Source organism: Abrus precatorius, unplaced genomic scaffold (assembly GCF_003935025.1).
Source record: "Abrus precatorius isolate BTA unplaced genomic scaffold, Abrus_2018 Scaffold8, whole genome shotgun sequence".
Taxonomy (NCBI): Eukaryota; Viridiplantae; Streptophyta; class Magnoliopsida; order Fabales; family Fabaceae; genus Abrus; species Abrus precatorius.
Window position 1 is genome coordinate 17,657,830 of NW_020874428.1, and position 26,291 is coordinate 17,684,120.

Here is a 26,291-nt window from a genome sequence, read left to right on the forward strand (position 1 = left end):
ATTTTATTTAAAAGAACTTATAAAAAATAACTTACAACTTGCATGTTATTTTTAATTTATCATCATAACTCATATTTTTAAAAAGATCTTGTTAAATAAATACATAGTAAAGCAGTTATCTAAATATATACACTCTATATTATTATTTGTTTATTGCGTGATTTGTGTTATGGAAATATTATTTATTATTTATATAAATAAATATATTAATTCATTTATGAATCATTAATTTAAAAAATTATTACTATAACTATTTTTTTGATTAATTATTATTCTTTATTGAAAGAATTGAAAGAAGTATTATTTTGTAGATATTATGTATCTTATTTTTATAAATAATTTTAAAAATATTAATCTCAGTCCTTTAAATTAAATTTAAACACTTAAAAAAATAATTAAAAATTATATCTTTGCAACACTTTTATAGTTTTAATAAATTTGTATTATTTTAAGATTCTTATCATCCGTTAACATTACAAAATTAAGTACAAAAACTCATGGAAAATGTTAAAGAAAAAAAAAAGAAAAGAAAAAGTGCCTTGGAATTGAATGCAGAGGTGTGAACGCGCAAAGACATGGTCAAACAGACTTCACTGCGACGTTAAAGACCCCGATACCTGAGGGCACGTGTCGTCTGCTTGACATTTAAGGGACGCGTGTCCTTCTTCCATTGCTTCGTACCTTAATCATGTGTAGCTGACTTGCGTCATTACAAGGGTTAAAGGAAACTAACCCATGGTTACTGCGATCACTAATTTGAATTAATTTCGCAATTAACAGTGATAATCAAGGTGGCCGGCTGCTATATAATGGAGTTGAGTTAGAGATAGAAAACCAAGAGTGACCGAAAGATTCTCACCAAACACAAACTTTTCTGAGAGAAGAGCGTTCAGATTTGTGTGGTTCTCACTCGCTTTCTTCTTTTCTTCAATCCTTTCCCCCTCTCTGTAACACCCCGCTTCTCTGAATCCCTTTCTGTTAATCATCTGTCTTTCAAGTTATGATTTTTTGAGTTTGTCTCTAATCTTACAAAGAATCAAACTTCAAAGGTTTCTCGAAAGCCAGGTGTTTTCAGAATCGAGATCCAGGTTTTTTTTTTGTTTACTTTTAAAAACATAATTTTTGTTATTATTTTTTTAATTTGCTCTATTTCACCTTTCATTCGGCCAAGAGGGTTGTTTTTGTTCCCTCAAAGCTTTGCTTTTTAATTTTCCCAATTTTCTGGGATTAAAGGGGTTGTGTATTTTAAACCTCTTATACCCTTTCTTTCTTCTGTTAAAAAGACTTGATTTTTCTTTGTTGGGTTTGCTGTTTTTCCAGTTTTTAATTTTTAATTTTTGTCAAGTTGCTAACTATTTATGGCAGCTGCAATGGATTTCTACAACAGTCCACAACTTCAGTCAGATCCTTTCAGAGGTGAGCTTATGGAAGTTCTAGAACCTTTTATGAAGAGTCCTTCCACAACTCCCTCTTCATCCTCATTCCCTTCTTCAAATTCTTCATACCTACCTTCTACTTCTCCATCTCCCTCTCTTTCTACTTCGTATTCTTACCCTTCTTACCCTTCATTCTTCAATTCCTCACCTACACAGCCCAATTTCTACGCAGACAGTTGCTCCTCAATGATGCCCTACCTATTTTCAACCGGGTCATCAGAAAGCCAAAACCTGATAGGCTTTGAGCAACCGAGTTCTGTCCTTGGGCTCAACAACCTAAGCCCATCTCAGATTACCCAGATCCAGGCCCAGATGGAGGCCCAGATCCAGCAAAATAGCCCAACCAACCTCAGCTTCCTGAGCCCCAAACCTGTCCCCATGAAGCAAGTGGGTGCACCTCCCAAGCCCACCAAGCTATATAGAGGGGTAAGGCAAAGGCATTGGGGGAAATGGGTTGCTGAGATAAGACTCCCGAAAAACCGCACAAGGCTTTGGCTTGGAACCTTCGACACTGCTGAAGAAGCTGCTTTGGCTTATGACAAAGCCGCGTACAGACTCAGAGGTGACTTTGCAAGGCTCAACTTTCCCAACCTCAGGCACCAAGGTTTTGGGGAGTTTAAGACTTTGCAAACCTCGGTTGATGCTAAGCTTGATGCTATATGCCAAAACTTAGCTGAAATGCAGAAACAAGGGAAGCCAGAGAAGGGTGTGCGGTCAACCAAAAAGTCAACAAAGGTGAATTCGAAAGAGGTTCAGTTGGAGAAGGTTGAACCTTCAGCTTCAGCTTCTTTGTCTCCTGTGATGACTGAGAGTGAGGGTTCCGCTGGTTCTTCACCTCTTTCTGATCTTACCTTTGACGTCACTGAGCCACAATGGGAAGCTGCTTCTGAACCTTTTAACCTGCAGAAGTTCCCTTCTTATGAGATCGATTGGGATTCTCTGTGAAGACAAGTTTGGTAGAGTTTTATGTTATGTATGTAATTCGTGATTAGTAGTGTCGTGAGTAATAATAATTTAGTATAGTGGTAGGTGCTAGTGTTTTTCTGTCTTGTGGCTGCTGCAATTGATTTTTTGAAAATTGCAGTGCTACTTGTAGGATTTGGATAATTGGGTTTATGTTTAGGTTCTTTTTTTTAATTATTATTATTATTATTTGAATTTGCATGTTGACTATTATGTCAATGTGTTGTAAATCTCTTCACCTTTGGTCAGCTGGTTTTTTTTCTTGCTTGGCCAGGGAGAATGACTCGGTTCAGGTAGTGTTTATGTTTAGGTGTTCGTGGAAGTATATTATTATTGATGTAATTCAATTCTATTTGTCTCAATTATGAATATATTTGTATTTCAGAATTATTTTGAATGTGTTAGTTTGTTTCAAATGATTCAGTGTATGTTGCTGTTCAACTGATTCTTCTGTGAATCATCACCGAATGGGCTTGTGTTCACTTTTATCTAATAGGGATGCGACTGCGTTTATAATTTCATTGTTTAAAAAGAATAGAAGATTTTTTTTATAAATTATATTTTAATAATTTATTTAAGTAAAATGAAAAGAACTTGAGTCATAGACGGAACTTATTTTCTTTTTGGTCAACCTTTTAAACGGAACTTAAGATTTATTTAGGTTGAATTGATAACATTCATAGCATATTAATTTTTTCGGCGAGTTTTTTTTTTTTTTTTTAAAAAATTTATAAAGATAACATTCATAACATTCATAGCTGATTATAATAATCAGGCGAGATAAATACTTTTCAAATGTATTTTAAAATTAAATTTCAAAGGACTCATATTTCTGTATATATTTGTCGCCCTTCCTAGTTTTAGCATTAGTTGATTAATTTGCGAGGTTGAGGTCCATTATATTCCATGACCCAACTAAAGTGTTGCAAGAAATAAAAGGAGTAAAAAAATAAAAAAAAGATTATGAACAAATTTCAAATAAAAAGATTTTGTTTAAAATTAAGTAAAAAGTATATTAAAATTATTGAAGAAGTATATTATTGTATTTTTTATTAAAATCTTTAAAATAATTATTAATATTTATTATAAAATGAAAAAGATTGTGCACGAGTTTAATATGAGAGGAAGTTAATTACTAGCTATGCCTCTGGGAAGATATCTCCAACTCAACTATTTTTTGTATTTTTTTTAACAAAAGAAACACTTTCTCATATATATATATAATTATTTAAAATTAATTTTATTAAATTTTAAATATATCTAATCCAAAAGATTTATAAGATTTAATGATATTCAAATGTGTAGTCAATTTAATCTATTTATTGCCAAAATTCTTTGAATTAGCTGTAACACAAAAGAGCATTATTTATCTTGAACCCTTTAACCTGTGGGTATTTCTGTAGTCTCTAACTTTGATTTTTTTTTTTAAATCAAATCATTACTTAATATTTATTAATTTTAGATTTTATTAGAATTAGTTTTAATAAAATTAATTTAATATTGTTAAATATAATTAAAATATAAACCTACATTAATTTTCATCGCACATTATGAATTGGATTCATCTACGAGCAATTGATTTTGGCAATACGCCACATACAAACTAACTGCGTATCTCAACTTTGATTTATTTTAAGGTGCTACATAAGATTTATGGTGCAATATAAATCATTTTTAGTAAGTATATATTTATTGTAGAAAAATTAATTATTTCACAAGTTAAAATTAATTTAAGTAATTTATTTTTTTAATAATTTTTTATTTAACCGTTTTAAAAAGTGTCATACAAAGTCCAATTTTAATTACAAAAAGAAGAGTTATTTTATTTTTGTATATTTTATTTCAATCAAAATTTATAGAATTTGGGTACAAAATTACAAGCTTTTGAAATCGAGATTGTTGGTTAGGTTGATGTCTATGATCACTAATTGTACCTATGGAAATGTCATTTCATTTTCTATTTTATTTCTTAAAGTTCTCTAGGAAGTAGGAAATTTGAAACACTGAAAGTGGTTGCCGACGAAAAACTCGAAGCACAATATGGTGGCTTGGGAATCTATTCGCGTACCGTAAAAACTCAGCTTCGAGTTATTCCATTCAGTGAACCTTGCTTGGGCTTTGGACGGGGACACCCCCTCCCAATGATCAAAAACTTTGTCCTTTATATTCACAAAGTTACACATAAATCGGTAAAACAAACAAAAAGGTGTCACATGAATCATGATCGCATCTTCCCCTACCCATCAACCAAAAAGGTGTTCACATGAACCCACACATGTTGATACCTTGAGCATTTATTTAATCCTTCTTAAGTTTCATTAATCGGAGGTTTATATGATTAGTTAAATACTTCTCTGCAAGATCACACAGACAATACCGTTTAAACATTGTATATTTGGTACGAAATTATCATGCCCTTCCACATTTTTTAGTAAATGCTTAATCAGGTTATTTCAACTGTTCAACCCTGTCCAAAAACAAACAACTTGTCAGTATCGATGTTTATTTTTTTTTAGCTCTGAACATCATCGTACACATACACACCTTTCTAAAAGTTCTCCCCAGACAAATTAAGATCTTGGTGAGCATCTAAGTTATATTTTTAAAAAAGTGATTGTTAACTGAAATTAAAATTTGAAAGTTATAAAATTATCTTGTTAGAAGTGTTTAATAAAATAAATAATGAATGTAAAATAACACAAAAGAACACGTTTATATGATTTTTATATAACTTTTTACTGTATAGATAAAAATATTTTCTTGAAGTAATTATAGTATAAATTTTTTAGTTAATTTCGAATCTTATCATTTTTACTTAGAGACCAAATGTGTTATTAAATTATTAAACAAGTAGTGTAATAATTAAATAAATAATATATTGTTAAATGATAGATTTCATTAAAATATTAAATGAAAAATGGAAATAATGATAATAATCCATAAGCTATAAGTTGATACGGTACCTCAAATAGCATATGAAAAGATATTGTAAGTTGGTGAGATAAATTCATCTATCAAAAAGCTTTATTTTGGTCAAATAAATTTATTAGTTAGTTAAATAAATTATAAGATAGCAGACATGGTTTGTTAAATACAATCATAGAATAATCATGGATATGAACTAATCACTGCTTTGCATTGCAGAACTTTATTTAACTAACTAATAAATATACTTTAGTTTTAAATACGAGATTTTAATTATTTAAGCATGTGACAATATGTTTGAATTGTTAGATATTTTATGAGTGGACTAACATAAATTAATTCATGCCGTAAAATTTTGTTTAAATCCAGATTAATTAAATGTCAAAATTATTGAATTATATTATTTAGCCCATATTATAAATAATTATTGTTATTGGGCTAAGCCATAGTGGGTAGGTTTGACTCATTTGATTATTAACCAGAGAGGCCCCTGTTTCTAACCATTTTAGAGTAATTGTTGCTCCATTGAGACAGCTTACGTGAAAGATCTGAAAGGGTGATAAGAGGAGTTTTCTCTTTCTGTTTTGTGTCTCTTTCATCAATCACACAAAGTACTCAGTCATAGACTCATCAACTTCAACTGTTTCGATTATTTTAACACTGATCTCATTATAGTATTTCTTTATCACTTGTCATGTTAAGAATTATATTATAATTTTTTCTCCATGAATTTCTTGATTGTTTGAACAATTTGGGCTGATTGATAAGTTATATATATTTGATAAATGTGTTTAGTAATTGGACATATTTTACATGTGGTCAGCTACATGAATTTCACGCCCTTTATCTTGGTTAAATGGATGGGGGTGAATAGAAAATATTTAAAACATGTCTCTAATAGATTTATCGTACTTAATTGTTGGGGTTGTTTCCTACAAGAACAACCACCATCACAATAATAATAAAATCAACTAGTTTGAGCAATTACTTGAGGTTAGCAAGAGTTAGAAAATAAAGGAGCAACCTAACCAAAATCTTTGCTCGCAATTCATATGTAAAGTTAGAAAGACGTATTCTGAACTGTAATCATTCAAAAGCTAGAAAAGTCAAGGAAGACATATCAGTTATAGAAGGATGCTTCGAATCAAACTAGCTAGTGCTTAGGTGGAGAACATTTTGAAGGGGTGCTTCATATCGATAGAATCATTTGTACTCTATCATCTTAGTGCTTGTACTTGCTTATATACTCTAGTTATAGTTTCAGGAATAGGTATACCTCATCTATACAAGCATTTGATTGAGAAGTGCAGGTAGCATATGGGCTCTTCCTTCGATTAGATTACTCTATTTTGAGTAAAGGGTACATAGAAAAGGGGCATTATTGCGGTGCCTTTGGAAAACCCAATGGCACTTAGTACCAAGGTTAAGGCTATTAAATTAAATTTTGGGTTAATTTCCTCAAGCAAAAACATTACAGAATTTATACTAAAGAAAATGATAGAATTGAAAAAAAATCACGAACAATTACGGAGACTTAATATGGGGACACTGAATTAAGCCAATATTTCTCCTTAGGTTGATTTTGTTCATATTATTTCTTTGTATTTGCATTAAGTTTTAATTTGATAAATTCCTGACATTCATTCATAGAACAAATTCAGTCTTGCATCGTTTATATCATCAGTACTTACAATGTTTGCTTAATTTTTGAAAACTCAAGAACCAAGATTTTGCCAAAAAGTGTTATAGTTCCGAATAGAATTTCTTTAGAAAGAAGATCTTTTGTCTCATGGTAGCCTGCTCCAGTTCCCTTACTTTCTGAAGTTTTTGAAGGTTAAACTAAATATGCTAGAAAGCAAAGTATCAAAACGGAAAAGAGAAGAATGAAGATCATTGCTTGATGGCTATCTGAAGCAATCTTACTAATTTGGTTTACAACAAAAATTGATTATCCGAAAAATAAAAAATCTACTTCACATGATGTAAAAGTTTGGAACAGTTCTCAGTCATCAATTAACTTGATTAGGGACAGCTACCAAACCAGTTTGAAAGTAAGCAGATCTTAGCCATATTGGTGCTTGCAATATTTCTTATGCGACCCGTTCACCTTGCAATAATATTAAGATATCATTTTCATTCTACAAATTTATATATAATAACTTATATAAACTCCTTTCTTTATATTTCTCCATCACATCATCCATTTTATTCCACATCTCTCTCTCTCTCTCTCTTATTATATGAGTTATTTATATATTTGTTGTATAAATATAACATATCAATACAATTTTCGTGACAATCCCAAATTATTCCAGCTGGGGTTAATGAATGACTAGATTACCTTTTAAAGGGTCAACATTAAGTTTAAATTATCGAAAGGGAGGATATTTTCCCTAATTAACTAAATGACGAGTTTAGCATTTGAGAAGAGAGCCGAGTATGATTTTAGAGGTTATTGAAAAATGAAATGCCTTAAGAATTTAGATTTCGCAAAAATTAAAAAGGAGAAAGCATTTAATGAAGGAGGGAAATCTGTGACCAAAATAATGATAACTTTAAGCTAAATAGTAATTTCTTTACAATTTTAACATCTATCTCTCAAAAATTAATTTTTTTTATCAATATTTCGTGAGATATGTTTCTATAATTTTAAGTATCGACAGAAATTTTATAATCTTTGGAACAATCTTACCATTATTGTGAAAGTAATAGATAATACTGTTTTGAAATAATGTAAGTGTAGCAATCTTGAATGAAACTTGTGTGTGTTCCTATAAAAGTAAGCATACTACACCCAATTACAGTATCTAATGCAATATTCTATTTCCTATAAAAATTAAATTTTATTTCAAAATAGTTTAAATGGTACAAAACGTGTTCTCCTTTTCACCTATCTCATTCTCTATCAATTCATATTTCTCCTTTTCCCCGGCTACAGTTTCTACTGAATGCAGATAAATAATTGTAAACTAAAAGCGAAAGGAAAGAACTTAGAGCAGGGTATTCTAGTGCAATCTTTTGTTCTAAGTTTATTCTCATATACACGAATCCTCCATTGTTGATATCGATACTCCAGGTGCCCAGTTAAGAAAACAAAGCCTATACAAATATTAAGAGAATAAAAATAGAATTTTTTATATTAAAAATATAAAAATATTTTCAATACTTATATTTTTAAGTAGTTAAAAAATGTTTAAAATGGTATATTTAATATCCTTTGATAGCGTAAAAAATATCAACTCTAAAAATCTGAAGACTGTAATTTAGAGTTTATTTGTTTCCACATTTGTAACCTTCTTTACGTGATTATTTTAATATATCTGTTTAATTTAAAATTAATTAAATTTACTTTTGATGAAATTATTTTTAATCCACTAAAAATTGTTGTGAGATACGTTTGAACCATATTTTTTTATTGGAGTGTGTATTTTTTTTTTATTAAAAGGTACAAGAAGGTATTTATTTATTTTAAACTTTTAAAAAAAGAACTTAAAGGAAGCAAAATAAATTTCACTTTAGTCCAATGGAAGTTTAAATGCATGAACAATCAGACACTCCATCCTGTTGGCCTAATGTATAACATTTTATATCCCTTCTACTTTGTTTTAATTGGCTTCATTTAGGACTTTCCCATTCACATAAGAGACACTTAGAATATTTGGAATTCAATTGTTAGATGTTCATTGCTTCTACTTCTAAATTTACTAGACTGCTAGTGCTAATCCATTACAATGGTAAAATCAGTATCATACCTAACATGCTGTGTCATTGCCAAAAGTTCTTTTCACTCTTCTATTTACAGTAATTTGAGAGGTCATAAATCAACAAATCCATTGTAAGCCACCTGTATGTACATGATATGGGGACCTTATAAAACAAGTTGAAACAGAAAATTCCTTTGGAATGAGTTGCCGATATGATGTGAAAATCCTATGTATACTTGCAGTTACCTGTGATAAAAGATAACCTATATTTTGATTCAGACTAATTGCTTTTTTTTGTTAATTTCTACCAATTCAGCTTTCGTTGGCTCTTTTGCAACTACAGCAATTGTGTGCTGATTGGATAGGGGATTTCATATCCACCAGCTTGTGTTTTCAAGGAAATGTATAAGTGGGTTTCTCTCTACTTTTTGAAATCCCTATCGAAGTAAAATAAACTATAAGAGGGCACTTTTACAAATTTGTAAATAAAATAAAATTATAATGGAATAGGGAACATTGCACATAAATATCAATAATTTAGTGCGTTTAGTGTTCTTAATTAATTATATGAATCAGGGTAGAAATTACAACAAACTAGTGTAAGAAATTAGGGATGAAAGGAATTTATCCAAATAAGAAGTAAATAAAATTATGAAGAATCAAAGTGCACCAGAGATTAATTATATCAATATAAAAATTTCGGGTGTGTATCTACTACGTTTACAATCTATCCTTATCCATGTATCTTCTTTGATGCATATAAAGTACCTGAGATTGAGATAAAATGATAACGTTAAAAGGAAGAAAAGTTTGCTAAGCGAGGATGTTACTTGATAAATATAGCTATCCCAATAACGCATCCGTGCTTTGCAAGGAAATGATCGAAGGAATGATAATGCCACTTTTGCTTCTAATAATTCTTAGACAAATCATACTCTATAAATATAATATAAAAGACGCCCGTAATATATATTATTTGTATTTATGGATTTCCATATGAATAACTTATGTGGTGAATGTAAGGGTAACTTAAAGTTGTACATCGTACAATAGCAGGTCCAAAGTAAGAATTTAACAACAATTTAATATGTTTGGCAAGCGGGCGGGGAAGAAAAATTAAATATACTTATATATATACATAATACACTGTCTAAGAAAAACTTATGTATTGCATATGGCATCTCGACAATCTCTTAAGATTCATTCTAAATGACGTGCTTAAAAGTTTTCTACATTTTTGTCCTTATTCATTCCTCTTAAATACAGATAAGCTCTTAAGATAGATTTTGATAGTTTTACACCTAAAAATTTGGATCATATAACTATTAATAGAGAGTGAAGATTACGATCACTTACAAATAAAAATCTGGATCATATAACTACTAATAGAGAGTGAAGATTACGATCACTTACAAAAACTATGTGCACTTCTCTAGAGAGATTGGATTAAGTGATAGGTATATGGCACTAAGATTGTCACAACAAATGATTGAAACAATTCGCACGTTAAATTATAACTCTTGTAGAACTGAAGCTTCACACAAACTTGGCTAAAATGCCTGCTCTCTATTTCTGTATTGGAACTTGTTGACGTGTTGTTCCTTTTTTCTGATATGACTTCGGTTGAAAAAAAAAAAGGTACCATAATTGAAAGTGTAGTTGTCTCAGGCGCTTGCCTAATCCACACCGTTGGAGGCAAGTTGTGTATAAAAGAACACCACAAATATTTTAAACCTACTATGCGTACAAAAGTGGACTTTGAGCACGAATTTGGCAAGTTGATCGAGAATGCCATATTAGGCCGCGTCATGGAGTAGTTTTGAAGTGCTCCATTTAAGCTTTTGTACTTGGTGGTGTTAGTTGTTGAACTATCATCATGATGTGTGAGATTTACTCATTGAGAGACAAATTTGGTCCACTTTTACCTAAGCCATGTGGTTTGTTCAAGAAGCTCTAGATTGTACTTGAATTGGTTGATGAAGAGACCTTTAGAGATATGAAAAAGTTTATTACCAAAGATTAGCAATGATGGGTTTAACCGAGTTTATCAATTGGAAAGGAACAAAACATTTGAAACCATGCATGCATATGGGAGTCGTTTGAGCACATAGATGGATTTTTTCAAGTCTTGACACATATTTTGGGAAATCACCATAGATGAAACTTGAAGGTGGTTGCATTGCATGAACACCTATTTAATATATTTTCCATTCAATTATGCATTATTAATATCTGGTTGGCGAATTTTTTACTTGTGTTAAAGAGTTGGAGAAACGGCTAAACTGAGGCAATGGACGTTTTAATGACAGGACTAAAGGTTTGATTGTAATCACGCTTTGATGGAATCCTTTGATAATGACTCTACCTTCGAATCTTGCGACTGAGTTGTTTTGGTTTCTTTTGATACGATAAACCCATGCCCAGACTAAGTGCATCTGGGTATATATCTTATTTAAACATTTATTAATAATTTTTTAAATAATGACTTATATTAAAAGTTTAGTGATAATATTTATTAGAATAAATTGAAAATAACTTATTTTGAAATTTTTTAAAAAAAATAACTTATTAAAATAAGCTGAAAAAAGCTTATAAATTTCAAATTATTTTTATAAATTGTTCATAAATTTTTCCAAAAAAAGTCTTAAACAAGTGTCTTTGGTACAAAAGAGCAATAAATTTAGAACGTTACTTTACCACTTCATAAGGAGCAGACTAAAAGAAAGGTTTTAATTTCATATTATTTGTTCCATCATCATTATAAACAGATTTGCTTGAGTTCCAATATTTTCTTAAAAAAATAATATAAAAAAGAAAACAAAAAATTATAGAAACATTGCATTGTTTTCAAAAGTATATTACTAAATATGAAATGTTAGTATTGAAAACATGCTTTTTCTAACATATTATTAGTGGTTAATTTTCAAGAGTTCCACTAAATAAGAAAAACTAATTAAATAAAGAGGAAAATTTTCCTCTTTTATTGAAGCTGACATGAATTTCAACCAATATAATAATATATGTAGAAAATAATATTTAAGGAAACTTGTTTACATTTTACTTGGCCCAATGTAGCATAAACGCAGATATCCCTGAAGCGTTCCAACGAAGATTGATGAAGTATTTTGATGTTATGTTCGGATAAAATAAAAAATGAGTAGGTAATTTAGATGAAAAAATATTTTTGTAATAATAAAAAATTATTTTGACAAAAATAAAAGTTATAATATAATATTTTTTCTTAATTATGTAATTCTTTGTTATTTAATATTTTATATTATTTTCAAAATTATTTTTAATAAAATTTAAAGTATCATAACTTTTTTTATACAAAATCTCACCATTTTATATGAAGTGTTTCTCTTAAACTCTAAAATAAATTTATTTTTATATGTAAAAAATTTTCAGTAGTAGACTCACCCATCATATCTAGACGTACGATTCGGATTAGATCCAGATTAAATCGGATGGAAAAAAACTTTATTTTTTATTCGTATAAAATAAAACATCTAATTACATTAAACTTCATTTTCTACACTTTTACTACATTTGGTCCTTTTTATAAGAAACAAAAGACTAAATTATCAGGATAAAAAAAGTAATTAAGTTAGTTATGTTTAAAATTTCAAGAATATCAATAATATTAAATGATGTAATTAGTAATTTGTATATTTAATGATACTAATAAAAGAAGGATATAAAAGAAATTTAGCAATTAATTCATTTTGAATCTATCATTTGTTTCTTATAATAAAGACCAAGAAAATGCTCCATTTTGTTTCTTATAAAAAAGACCGGAGATATATCTCTACATGTTTTTCACTTAAATAAGCAAAGGGTGTAAGATGGTAGAGACTAACATACTATTTTCTTTTTGGATTTAGATTCTCTCCTGTAACAAGAGTTTGACATCCAGTCTTATTTTTCTTTAAACAAAAATAAATTTATTTAAGTGAATCATAAGAAAATAATAAAAAAATTTATGCAAAATTCACTTAGACTATATTTGGGAGTTAGATTTAGGAAGGGAGGGGAGGAGAAGGAAGAGATTAGAAGAGGTTTAATCTTATTTAGCATTTGCTTAATTAGGAGAAGAAAGTTTTGGAGAATTTTTCTAAATCCTTCAAAACCCTGTAAAAGCTTATTTTTTTGAGTTCTTCTATTCTGAGGGTTCTTTCTTTTACTCTTTCATACTGTTTCACAAATAGGATTTTAATTTTTTTTTTTAAAAATGTTAATTTTTCAAGTGATAATTTTTTTAAAAAAATTTAAAAAATAAAAATATTAATTTTAAAATTATTTATATAATTAAACCTCTTATCATCTTCATTTCTCAGTATTAAACATTCAAATATAGGATATGTTTAATCTCTTTCTCCTTTCCTTTTCTTCCCCTCCTTCTCTTTGTAAACTTTTTTCCTTCTTTTTTCTCCAAACTCCTAAATAAAGTCTTAAGAAAATTTATCATTATCTTTCTTGTATATGGGAGAAAGAGGAAGGAGTGGAGGCTGAGGCAGCAAGAGGGGAAGGAAGCCCAAGCAGTGGTAAAAGGTGTGGAGGGCTAGGGGCAACGAAAAGATGAGTGGGAAAAGGAAAAGAGGACTGGGTGTGGAATTGAGGGGGAAGGAAAGAGTAAAGTTCAACAAGGAACTACACCCTTTAAGTAAATTAACTTAAATTTTTTTTTTAAATTCACTTAAATAAATTTATTTTTTACTTAAGTAAATAAGATTAGACATTTAATTCCCGCTATAACCGGAGATAATTTTATTCTTTCTTTTTGAAGTCAATGGACGAGCCAGCTAACGGTTGAAGACACGGACACTTAGATGATTTTAAGGCCCAGACAAAAAAATGATAATTTTAAAGTTTCTTTTTGTTATTTTGTTTGGTCATTCGATGTTCTCGAGTTGAACTGTTTAAGCTCAGAAAAAAGGTTGAACTATTTGGACAGCGCATCAAGATTTTGAATCAATTACTCCATACAAATATTTTTTGCTCCTCATTTTTCAAATAATTCATTTTCCCCCTTTAAAATACACGTCCTATTCAAGATTCCAAGTAAAAATTTATGAATATGGGGGCGGAAAAAACTACGAAACGCACAGATAATTAAAACTTTAACATCGAAAGAAAAAAAGGTCAGCAGTTATATCTCATTTTAGATTATCGTTGTTGATTTAAATTTTCCTTAAAGGATTTCCTTTTGATGCTTCTCGAAGTTCTGCAAGTTCAGGGCTATGAAAGCCCCTCTACTTTCCATTAAACATGTAACATTCACATCTAGAGCTGTTTCAGAAAAGATGAGTCATGGCAAAGTGGCATTTGTTGCACTTAGCCATTTCAACCTCCATTGATGACAAGGTGTATGGGCAAAATCCATTTGTTGAAACTGAAGAACTCAGGGAGCCCCAGGGGGAATTTCGTTCAACAGTTGATCTTCTTCAGAATAGATTGTCCATGGAGAGCCATTCAACGGAAAGAACTCAAATAACACCTATCAGCTAAATTTACCAAGTTCCATCTTCTTCTTGATAGCTCTTTGACCATGATAGATAAATGAATCTAGTATTCCAGAAACAGTGAAAATACCTGTATGCAACAAACAGAAAGCATGATGCCGTCAAGATTCAAAAATTTGAAATGATACTTGTCTCATGAACTTGTTAAATATTAGAGACAAATAATGCAAGGGTGAAGAGGAATAATACAAGAAGAGAAAGATTCATATCTACCTCCAACTATGGCACACACATTAGTAAGAAAATGTAAGAAAGAGACATGTTCTTCGGTAAAAGTAACCTGCAAATGTCATTCCAGAATAATACAAGATCAAAAAGCATGAAAGAGAATGAGAAAACGAGTGAGAAAGTAATATTGTTGAGAGAAAATAGGAACGAAAAGGTGTAGTTGCAATTATTGATTCTGACATTTCATATCTGAATATCAGCCAAAAGCTATAATAATTTTTGGAGAAAAACAAATAAAAAACCCCCCACCTTAATTGGAGAAAGGTCATAGAAGAAGAAAACCCCAGGGAGGGACTGCAAACGGCCCACATCTCCAGTCTTGAAGTGTTCTGTCACAGAGAACTGCAGAAACATTTCCAGTTTGTATTATGTTTTGCAAGTCAGAATGAAAAAAGAAATGTTAAGAGTGAAATTTAATAGTTAAATAACCTGGTTTGACTGGATAGAATGCCCACTTACGTCAGTGTATACAGTAGGCACAACCTGAAAAAAAAATCAGTGGTAAAATTTGATAGCAAGTTCTAAGAATAGTTTTCTGGTGCAATATTCCACATATCTTGCAAAGGGATATACCAATTCTTGCACCCTTTCTACGACAAACTACTGAGAACAGAACACTAGAAAAACTGTGCATGGAAAAGCAATTGCAGTCACACTTTCCTGATGTTTACCAAAGTAGTCCAAGAAGACAGGCGCACACACTTAAGGAGCTAAGGGATTTCAAAATCTAGGGGTTGATACCTCAATTTTTTTGGAGAGAAACAAAGGCACACTTCTCATTAATGGGCCTAACAACAACTACAACAAAACCTAATCCCACTAGATGAGATAAGTTATATGGATCACATGACTTCATTGAGTTTAGTTAAAAACCAAAATTTCAAAAATATGATTAATCAAAAGATCTCTTTTAAAAATTACCTTTTAAGGTTTTTTTTTGTCTCCCTCTACTACCTTTAGATGGTTTTCAGTCATCTTTTCCAATAGGTGTTACTCTAATATTTTCACATATACCATCATTATTTATCCTATCTTTTCTCGTGCAACTATTTATTCACTTTAATATTCTTATTTTTGTCACTCTTTAGTTTTTTCTTGTGTTGTTTCTTTAAGGCTAAGGATTCACTATCATATAAAATAACTTGCTGTACTGAAGTTAGATAAAACTTCTCTTTATTTAGTGATAAAAATATAAATTAAAAGGAAAAATAATAAAAATCTCACCAATGGAGATTTCTTTAGTAATAAAAATATAAAATCATTTATTAATTATAAATTAAAGCATCAGATATAAACACATGCACCTTGTGATCAAAGCAGAAAATATATAGAATATAAACTAAAAGGTATGAAAGTATTTTCAGTGACAGTGATAGAGCATTTGAAAGCAAATGCAGCTTGTGACAAAAACAGAGCATGTGACGAGTAAAATGAAAACAAGTCCATTAGGAAAATAAAATGAAGGAGACAAATATAGCTACATGTACCAACTTCCCTAATAATTTTGGGAAATATTTGAGACCACCCAAACATTGAAATTTTCCCAGACATACTGCATGCATTTTTATCTTACACGTGATATCACACACCCCTATCTATACAATTTGCATGGTGGAAAATATTTAAAAGAAATGGGCTAGGTATAATCTCCAAAACTGGAGCACCGGTTAGTTTAACTTTGTCAAATTTTGGGAGGCGAACATATTTGACATGACCCAAAAAGCATGAAAAATTGTAGCTTATTGTATGACTCTGAATAGATTTTACTTCCTAAATAACTTTCCGAAAAATTAATAATAAGTACAAAGCTGAAAGAAAAGGATTCAGCGAAAGAAAAGAAATCATGAATTTGTATTTGTTAGTTGAAGATATAACAGGAGACTGGCAAATACAATTTGCAACAAAATGCGATAATTGGAAATCACATAAATGCAGGGCCGTTTAAACAAAAATTTTGACATTTTTCAAAGTCATTGGATGTAAGTGTATCATGTTTTATAACTAATATCTAATCAAATATCAACCTAGATATACTCACCAATATATCACAAAATTGCATTCAAAATTTTAACTTACTTTTTATTCATATAAAGTTTGTGAAATCAGATCAAAATCATGCACCAACATTTATGGAAACAATAGCAACCCACTCACTGCAACATTTCTTTCTATGTAGTGGACTGTGGATATAAAGATAGATAAGCAATATTCATCATGTAAATTAGATTGATTGAACCCACTGATAGTAAATTTTGGAAATCACAGCTTTGCTTAATATGAAATAAGTATTAGTAATATGCAGTATGCAGAGATTTGAAATGGTAACCTTAATAAAATACTGATACATCCCACTTGGTGTTTCTTGTGTCCAATGCACACTGAAAATCAAGAAAGGGTCAGAATGTATCCAACTATAAGCTATTCAATAGTAAAGTTTGCTAAATCATTGATTGGATTCTTAGTCTAAGTGTATATGAAGAGCTCACCGGTCAAGAGGATTAATGACACCAGGAAAATACTCTCCAAAGGCTAATCTGTTGATGTGGTGACTAAGCTGAATCACATGTTATATACTTTTCAGTGTCTTCAAATAAGAGGAGCAATAGAAGAAATTTTATAGCCAAAGTTAATAATATAATACATTGTTTTTCATGTTTCACATAAGCTATGAAATATATGCAGTAGAAATTATAATAAAAATTTGCCAAACTGAATACAAAATAACAGATTGTGTCTTACATTGAAGGAGTCCTTTTGAAAAGCCAGTAGGTCATGTACATGTACACCAGATTGCTGAAAGCTTTTCCCAGGAGCAAAATGGAAATTCCCTGCCACCTTATTCACTTCCAAGAAGCCATACACATTGCATCCTTCACCATCTTCATCCTTGATTCTTTGCAAGAATCCTTCTCTTTTGCACTAAGTGAAACAAATCACATGCCAAATAGGGACTCACATAAATTAACAATTTGACATAGGCAGAAGAACTATTTAAGTAGAAGAGAATGAGGATAATGCCGCTAATTTTTTAATATACATCTATGTCAAATATGACAAGATATGCATGCGATATACTTGGGTTGGGGAGAAAAAAGCATGTAGCCTATATAGCTAATTACATTTGGATAAACTTGTAGATGTATCCATGCATATACAAATTGAAACTGAAATCACAAAGGAACCCATGCTTTGATAGTTTAATTTACTAGTTAGTGATCAAGCTGTAAGCCAAATTATAGCACTGCAATTATGATTGACTACTGAAGCATAATTAACTGTTTTAATAATCACAACATGGTTGGTTTAATGTGTAACCTAGTTCTCCTTGGATACAACACCAACTAAAAGTCAATTATATAAATGAACAATTCTAAATGCTACTGCTGTACAAATTATAGCACTGCAATTGTGATTGACTGCTGAAGCATAATTAACTATTTTAATAATCACAACATGGTTGGTTTAATGTGTAACCTAGTTCTCCTTGGATACAACACCAACTAAAAGCCAATTATATAAATGAACAATTATAAATGCTACTGCTGTACAAAAAAACCTTCTATGTCCAAATGTCAAATTGCCTTTGTATCAAACAATAATCCACAGCTAAAGAAAAAAAGTATGTGAGGCTACCAATTCATGATTAATAATAAACGGACAAAACAAAAATTGGTTGTTCACCAACAAACAATACTGCATTACAGAATAATGATTACTTATAATTAAATTTCATTTCACTTTTTCAACAAGAATGTTACTATATAAAGTAAAAACAAGATCAGTCAGAAAAAATAGTTTCTTCTATAATGAAAACAGTAGCAAAACACAAAAATATGTTGACCACATTTCACATGTTACATGTGGTAGAAAGAGTTTTAAATGAAACTGCAGAATAGTATGAAATGGATCATAAATATAGAGTTAAACTATTTTACATATAAATAACCTGTTATATATAAATATGTGTGCCTGGCCTGGAAACCGTAAACTTAGGGAGTTCTATACACATAAATCAAAAGTATGAAGAACTTCACTTGCAGTGGAAATTTTGATAGGTATCAGACAACAGCATCATATTTGATACGTTCAAAAACAATATTGAATTCAAAGTTAATATGTCATAAAGACAAACCTGATCAATTAAATCTGGATTTGAAAGCGCCCAACCTTTCTTACGATATGCTTCACGAACATCCTCACAGGAATTACAACAATCCTCATCTGACTGCAAACATAAATATGTGCAAGCTTTAGGTCAGTATCAAACTTTTGAATGCTAAGAACAATTCAATTAAAGTCACATGCAATCCATCATTATGAGCCCCAAATGGAAAACCAAGGATATTAGATGGAAGGAAGAAAAGTGTAGGGACTTCAGTACTAATGTTGCCTAGTTGCAATTTAAAATTCTTTTATATGAAAATATTTGGGCAAAAACAAGAATGAAAAAAGAAAAGAAATACCAGATTTCTTAGTAAGTTAGTATGAAATTTAATGATGAACTATCTCCGTTAGCTTCTCACCAGTAACCAATAGACACACAAGGCAGTAAATTAAGAAATCTTTGCATATAGCATAATTTAAAACCAGGCATACCGCTTCAGCACCAAAACAGGAACCACAATAAGTCTCATTGTGCTCAAGCCTTCCTCCGTGTCTTTGCAATGGTTTTTCAATCTGATCAAACAAACAGTTAAATAAAGAAAATGATCTAAAAATAAAGTAAGCAAACAAGACATTCAAATTATGATTTAAGAGGAATTTCTGGATAAAGCACCACTACCTAATCTCAAGAAGAGAAAAAAAGTAAAATAAAATTGCATCTTTAGGGAAACGAGACAGGCAAGCACCGGTACAAGTTCATTTTCTAATAGAGAAAATCACCTGTAAACGTGTTCAGCCAATCGAGCTTGGTAAAACTAAATGTGTAATTTCTTAAGATATGTAAAGACATTAAAATGAAAAGAGGAATCAAATAACAGTAGTAAATATTTAATGCCTGATTGGATTAGCGTTCTGCAAGATTAAAACGGAGTTTGCTGGTAGTGAAAATAAATTACATTATTCTGTGCAACGGCATTTCTAACGCATAGTCAAACACAGCATTAATCAACCATCCAATATATGAATGTGAATTACAAAAATTCGTACGTTTAAACAAATGGAATCATATTGTTTACCTTGGGAGCACCAATTCCATCTTGCCTTGTTTCTATCACATTGCCATGAGAATCTAATCTTTTCTTGATTATATCATGTTTCTGAGAATTTACTCACACAAAGACAAAAAAACATTGTTATAAACTCAGCAACATACAGAATATCAAAGGCACTAAACACATTCCAAACTCAATTAACTTCTAGTTACTCATACGCGAAATAAAAAATAAACTTAATATTTTTCCATTTTTTGTTTTTCTTTTTATAACTAATACATACTACATCTAGATGCTGCTCTCCGCTGATGTCCATTGCATCAAGACTAAGAATGGAACATGGTAACGCAGGAAACGTAACATCAAACTGCACTTTCAACATCAAAACGACAAGGATCAGTTACTTCAATTTGCAAACAATAATTCAAAAAATTCTTCTATTGCAAAAAAATAAAAAATCAATGGTTCAAGGGAAAGGACATTACATTGATACGCAGCGTTTCGCCTCTGGAAGTATCCACCACAAGCTTAGTCTCCGTCACCGCATGGAGATACAACCCTGAAGCCAGTGCCAAACACGACAATGAGTTTCAATTGAAACCTTCACAGAACAAAAACGACAGAGAAAAAAAACATAACGAGGAGAGAAAGAAGCGTACGAAGCTCGGAGAAGAAGAGCACAAGCATGAGGATTGAGGAAGCGAGGGTTATGACGCCACCGGAAAGCGTGCGGCTATAGAAATCTTCGTTGATTTTAGGGTACGCATCGAGATTGCGGAGCTTGCTCATTATGCTGTCCATGCTTGAATTGAATCCCCAAATCGACGATTATTATTATTATTATGGATAAAAAATGCAAGATCCGAAAGTATTACAACCAAAGCTTGATTAAAATTACGCTATTTTGAAATGGAAAACACCCCGTTCAATCCAAATTGAAGTTGTAACGGGGCGTTTCAGAATGATTTTGATTTTCTGCAGCTTGACTCTGCTAATCTTCTAATTTAACTCCACGGCCACGAGCTTCTCTTGTTGCTTCTTTTATTTGTTTATTTTTCTTACAAATAAAATGTTTTGACTCTACAAAAATAATAGAAAATATCATATCATTGTTGCTATTTATCCGTGCCCCGAAGAACCCTGTTTTCCTGTGTCGTCTATTCTTTTCGTTTTGCCTTTGGATTCGGATTTTTTTATTATTGCATTTCATTTCTGTGTCAATGGAATTTAGAAGTATATATTTTTTTGGTAAATATAATTTGGAAATGAGTTATTGGTTATGCTAGGTTAATATAGGTGATACATAAATTGAAACTTCAAAGTTTGTTGATCATTTAGAAAGTAATTTGTAGCTGAAAGTTGTTGATTGAGAGGTAAAAGTTGTTAAATTAATTTTACAAATATAAAATAACACAAAAATATACATTAGACATTATTTTAAAATAATTATAGTTTTTTTATCTTTAAATTTAACCTCGAACTGTTTTAATTTTTATTTAAAAATGAAATATTTTATTAAAAAATTAAAATAAATAGCCCATAAAATTATTATGATATGATTTATAAAATAAATAGCTCATAATAATTTATAACATATTATAAATTATTATGTTATGATTGCTCATAAAAGTTCCTTTATTTTAATAAAATAAATTTATAAAGCAAACAAATAAATATAAATTATTTAAAACTACAAATATATTCAGTATCAACATTTAAAGTAAAAATGGTTTTTAAACTAAAAAATTACCTAGAAAGGATAATTTTGCAAATATTCTTCCATGAATAAACTACGCTTCTTTTCACACATGGATTGTAGTATTTTGTTTTATTTTTATCTTTATTTTTCTTGAATTATATTCCCTTCGTAACTTATCTTCCTAAAAAATGCAATCAAATTCTTTTAATTTATTTAGGCATATTTAGGTTCTGTTTAGGCCAATGGTTTGGTCATATTTAGATTCACAAGAATTATGAAGTAATAGGATGTCTCTCTTTTCATGGGCCTCAATCCAATTATGCAGTAATAGGATATGTTCGCATTTTTCTTATTGAATACAACTTGGATCCAAACAAGCCCAAAAGTCCAAAAGTGGGGTTATGGAGTTGTGGACATTTCTTCACCTTTGACTACCGTTTGGGGCAAGAACTTCTACTATTCCTTCATTATTAATTTATTAGTCCAACAGTCCCAAACCAGTGTCCTAAAAAGCCCGTGTCGAATAAATTCGGCCATTAAGACAAAAGTTTCACAAAATTGACAATGTGGAGAGGCATCTGGAACATAAATTGTTAAAAAAGAAAACGTGAATTTTCAAATAACTAGACATTCATCATATTTTTGTGAATTTATGATTGCTCCAAATATATATACTTTTTTGTGTTAATAATAATTGAAGAAAAAACAAATTTAATATTTAGCAAACTTTATGTATGGAATATTGGTAAAATACGAAAAAAATCTTTAATGATAAACGTATCCACTACATCTAAAATCTGCTACTTGAGTCGAATTTAGATTAAAGCAGATGAGAAATAGGGGAAAAAAAAAAGTTTACTTATAGATTGTCACATTTCACTCTAAAATAGCATTGATCCTCCATCAGTTTTTATTGGATTAAGCCCATCACCGTGACATTGTTTGCCAACACTAAATTGAGTTCCCATTATATGGAAATTTTGCTAGCATTAAGTTCCAATCAATCCTTCTTCTCGCCTTAATTTGAAATCGAACCCATTAAGATTATCAGTAGTCAATCTTCCTGCATGGTTCAATAAATACCATGCTAGGAACTTCATAGTAGTAGATAATACCCGATTGGTTTTAATTTCAAAACAATTATAACAATTAAAACGATAACAATTAATTTATTACTTATGCACCTTCAAAATCAATCAACAATCCTTTTATTAACTCTTTTTTTAACGTTTATTCCTTTGAACTCTTCTCTGAGAACTGACTAAATTCAATATATAAAATAATTACATTGCAATTAGTGCACAAGTCTAGATTAAGGTCTTCAAGTTTAATTTCAATTTTCACATATGGAACTTCAAAGAATATAATTATTTTATACCATTAATCAGTTGCAAGTTTAGATTAAGGTCTTTAAGTTTAATTTCAATTTTCACATATGGAACTTCAAAGAATATAATTATTTTATATCATTAATCAGTTGCATTGATTTTTCCTCTATCATTTGTTAGTATTTTGGGTCACATGTATATTATTTAAGTGTTTTAGGGCTATTATCTGATCAGCCAAAATTATAAAGTGGTCTGTTAATGTTAAGTTTATGACTAAGGGCATAATTGTTTTGAAAAGTTATTGTGTAGACGCTATAAGTAATATTTTGATTTGATGAGGGGTTAAATTAAAATTATTATATTTAAAATGTAACTTACAGAAGTTATATAAATGAGTTGTGATCCCTATTTGTAGAGGAAGTTATAGAACGTACAAAGATCCAATTTTGTTCTTTTCTTTTCATCTCTATCAGAAAAAAAACTTAAAAAGGAAATCTAAGGCACTCTACATTTAAAAGATCACATACCCACTATTAATTCTACCACCTTCATCATTTTCAATGAAAAATTCAGATACGCTTTTGCATTCTATTTTTATCATGAATTGGGGTATGGGTTCACAAGGATCAATCTGTGATTGTGCTGTAGTTTTAGTTCTATATGAGTAAAAGCATGTGATTAAGTATAATTATTATTTGTTAGAAAACCCAATATCATTGAGTATTGTTCCTCTAAAAAATGTAAGATTTTTCATTTGCCTCAAAATATAAAATTTTAGTTATTTTATGCTTTTATTAAAAAATAACATAGTTCAATCTAAAATTAAGATTTATATGCTAAGAAATAACGACTTATAAAACTCCATTTTTCACTTAAAGAAAAAGATAAATTTTAGCTGTATTTTAAAAATTGGATTGATTGGTTGAATTGAGAGCTAATTCGATCACCATTTGTATAAAAAATGTATATATGAATTGTTATTTTTAATTATTTGTGATGGACTTTTATATAATAAAAGCATGTAAAATGGTTCTTTTATATTAACTTAAAATTTTGCTTAACTTAATTATTTTTATAATTTTATACTAATTTCGTATTTATTTTATTATATAACATAAAAATAATATTTAATTATCTTCGATCTTATCCAATTTAACAAAGGTTGGGTTGTTAAATCTTAAACCAGTATTCACTGGTTCAATCACCAATCTGATTTTTTTTAAAAAAAATTATGAAGTTTAAAAATCATTAATTACAAGTCCGGCTAGTTAAAATTGCCACATAAAACATATACCTTAAGAATGTCACTAAATTATTCACATTAGTGTCTCTTGTATTCTAAAAATTTTATTTGATAGTGAATTAAAGGTTGTCACGCATGTAACTTAATTTTCTTGAAAGAAGTGCAAGCACACATTTATATTATTTATAAGCACCTACTTTCCTAGAATGATCATTTATATGATAAAGGAAGTGCAGTTCATATAAGTCTAAGAAGGAAGATTATATAAAATCAATAACATTAGCCAAATGCTATAAGCATAACTTATGGTTAAAAAAGAATAGCAACTATCACTGATGAGGCCGAAGCAAAAATTTCAAGCATCTGAAGTAAATTAAGCACGTAATGGCTAGTTGCCTATATGGCTAAAATGCATCATCAATCACTGTTTTAATTTCATTGGATTTTCACAGTGAACTATCTCCTAACAATATGTTCATTTTTAAATAACTTTGATTCTTGTTTCTTATCATGAAGATTTCATATAACATTTTTTGAGAAATGGTTTCCAAAGAATTTGTTATTGGACCAGGGCCTATTTGATTATGTTTATTCCTCTAAAACATCTTCATAAAGATTTAAAAAAAAAAAAAAGTGGTAAATGAGAAAGATTAAAAGCCTTTGCAAATTAAAGTGGTTTAAAGCATCCATAAAAATGTGCTGTAATGGACGAAGGATTCCTAAAATAACTGCCACAAATAACTTTAATGTAACTAAATATGGCTGTTTCTGAAAATCGTTATAAATCAAATTAAGAAGGTCAAAAGCCGCCCAAAATAGAAAATTTCTTATAATGAACATATTCCCAGTGCAAAGTTTGGTAAATGAATTATTACTTTTGTTGGTCAAGGTTCAATTTTTAATCATACATCAAAAATACTTCATTAAAAAAAAACTGTAATTACTTTAAATACTTTTTTGACTTGGAAAAAGACCAATCTCCACAATCAATTAGAGAATAGGGTTAATGAAAAGAAAATTATATCCAAACGCCATTTTTGAGTAGTCCACTAATCATGAAAAGTTAAGGGTTCTAGGTATGGAAAGGTAAGGTGCCAACCCATACAAGCATTTTCTTTGGCATTGCATAGTCACCAAAGCGAATTGCTTGCTCGTTATGGCAACATCTGTCCCATTTGAAGAACTGACTGGATGCACGGTAGCCGAAAGGCTATATAATGCTCACCGATCTGTTTTATATCAATTAATTTAGCTAATTATCGCTTACTCTCTTTATACTACTAACTACCTTTCTTTTTAATCTACCATAAGTGAAGGCCTAGATACCAGCAATTATAATTTATAACCCTTTTATGAAACCCAAAACAACCAGCATTTGCTCTTGCTCCCTCCAACAGCAACAACTGTTCATAAGGGTACTTGAATATTCAATATTAAGCCGTAACAGTTCACCATTAATTGACACCGTATATGCAAAGCTTTTTTTATATTTTCCCACATACATAATACATTACTCTGTGTATATGATAATAAATGCTTAAATATATTCATTCTCCATGTGGGGACCATTGGATCGATGTCCGTGGCAAAGGGCAAATAGGTCTATGGAGATCCATTATTGTGTGTCTCTATGGAAAATAATGCATTAGAGAGAACCATATGCCTTGTAGGTTGTTAGCTAACTTAATTATTGAAACAAACAACAGTATATATATATATATATATGCCCTGTAGCTACTTAGCTAACTTAATTATTAAAGCGAAAAACAGGACTTGACTAATAATTAAACTAGAACAGTAGTTGTTGAGGTCGCATGGGTATTTTTATGATGCGAAATGGGAAGGGCTTTAGAAAAAACCCCACAAGATGGGTTTTGGTCTGTTAGCTTATGAAATTAATGTCTTTTGTGAGTTATCATGCAGAGTGTATTTTATTTAGCAATGAGACCCAGAAGGGTCCTTTTCTTCTCTTTCCCCTCTTTTTTTAATTCTCAGGTGCGGTTTATTGGGAGCAAAAAGTTCACAACTAAAAGGCACACACACATCTGAATTGTCTCGATAATCACAGATAATAGGAAATGAGTATA

At 30.2% G+C, this 26,291-nt stretch overlaps 2 protein-coding genes across 2 annotated transcripts; one reads left to right on the forward strand and one right to left on the reverse strand.

The window, feature by feature from the left end:
- Positions 1 to 850: 850 nt before the first annotated feature.
- LOC113846178 (ethylene-responsive transcription factor RAP2-4-like) lies at positions 851 to 2,778 on the forward strand. The gene is made up of 2 exons (XM_027474159.1): positions 851 to 1,611; positions 1,675 to 2,778. The coding sequence occupies exons 1-2, from the start codon at positions 1,359 to 1,361 to the stop codon at positions 2,379 to 2,381; spliced, it is 960 nt and encodes a 319-aa protein (XP_027329960.1). The 5' UTR covers positions 851 to 1,358; the 3' UTR covers positions 2,382 to 2,778.
- An 11,407-nt stretch (positions 2,779 to 14,185) lies between these two features.
- Positions 14,186 to 21,003, reverse strand: LOC113846889 (endoplasmic reticulum-Golgi intermediate compartment protein 3-like). The gene is made up of 13 exons (XM_027475612.1): positions 20,594 to 21,003; positions 20,420 to 20,493; positions 20,218 to 20,301; positions 19,959 to 20,039; positions 19,375 to 19,455; positions 18,911 to 19,003; positions 17,518 to 17,697; positions 17,265 to 17,332; positions 17,105 to 17,156; positions 15,208 to 15,261; positions 15,028 to 15,120; positions 14,764 to 14,830; positions 14,186 to 14,620 (listed from the first exon to the last, which is right to left on the reverse strand). Exons 1-13 carry the CDS (start codon positions 20,733 to 20,735, stop codon positions 14,529 to 14,531), a joined length of 1,161 nt encoding a protein of 386 aa, XP_027331413.1. The 5' UTR covers positions 20,736 to 21,003; the 3' UTR covers positions 14,186 to 14,528.
- Positions 21,004 to 26,291: the final 5,288 nt, after the last annotated feature.

What these genes read in the sequence shown, in the direction of transcription:
- LOC113846889 (XM_027475612.1), bottom strand. Translation starts at nt 20,735, where the DNA reads ATGGACAGCATAATGAGCAAGCTCCGCAATCTCGATGCGTACCCTAAA. An exon ending in CCTGTTTTGGTGCTGAAGCG is followed by an intron (nt 19,004 to 19,374) that starts GTATGCCTGGTT and finishes TTATGTTTGCAG; the next exon opens with TCAGATGAGGATTGTTGTAA. An exon ending in ATGACCTTTCTCCAATTAAG is followed by an intron (nt 14,831 to 15,027) that starts GTGGGGGGTTTT and finishes TGACATTTGCAG; the next exon opens with GTTACTTTTACCGAAGAACA.
- LOC113846178 (XM_027474159.1), top strand. Translation starts at nt 1,359, where the DNA reads ATGGCAGCTGCAATGGATTTCTACAACAGTCCACAACTTCAGTCAGAT. An exon ending in GCCCAATTTCTACGCAGACA is followed by an intron (nt 1,612 to 1,674) that starts GTTGCTCCTCAA and finishes AAAACCTGATAG; the next exon opens with GCTTTGAGCAACCGAGTTCT.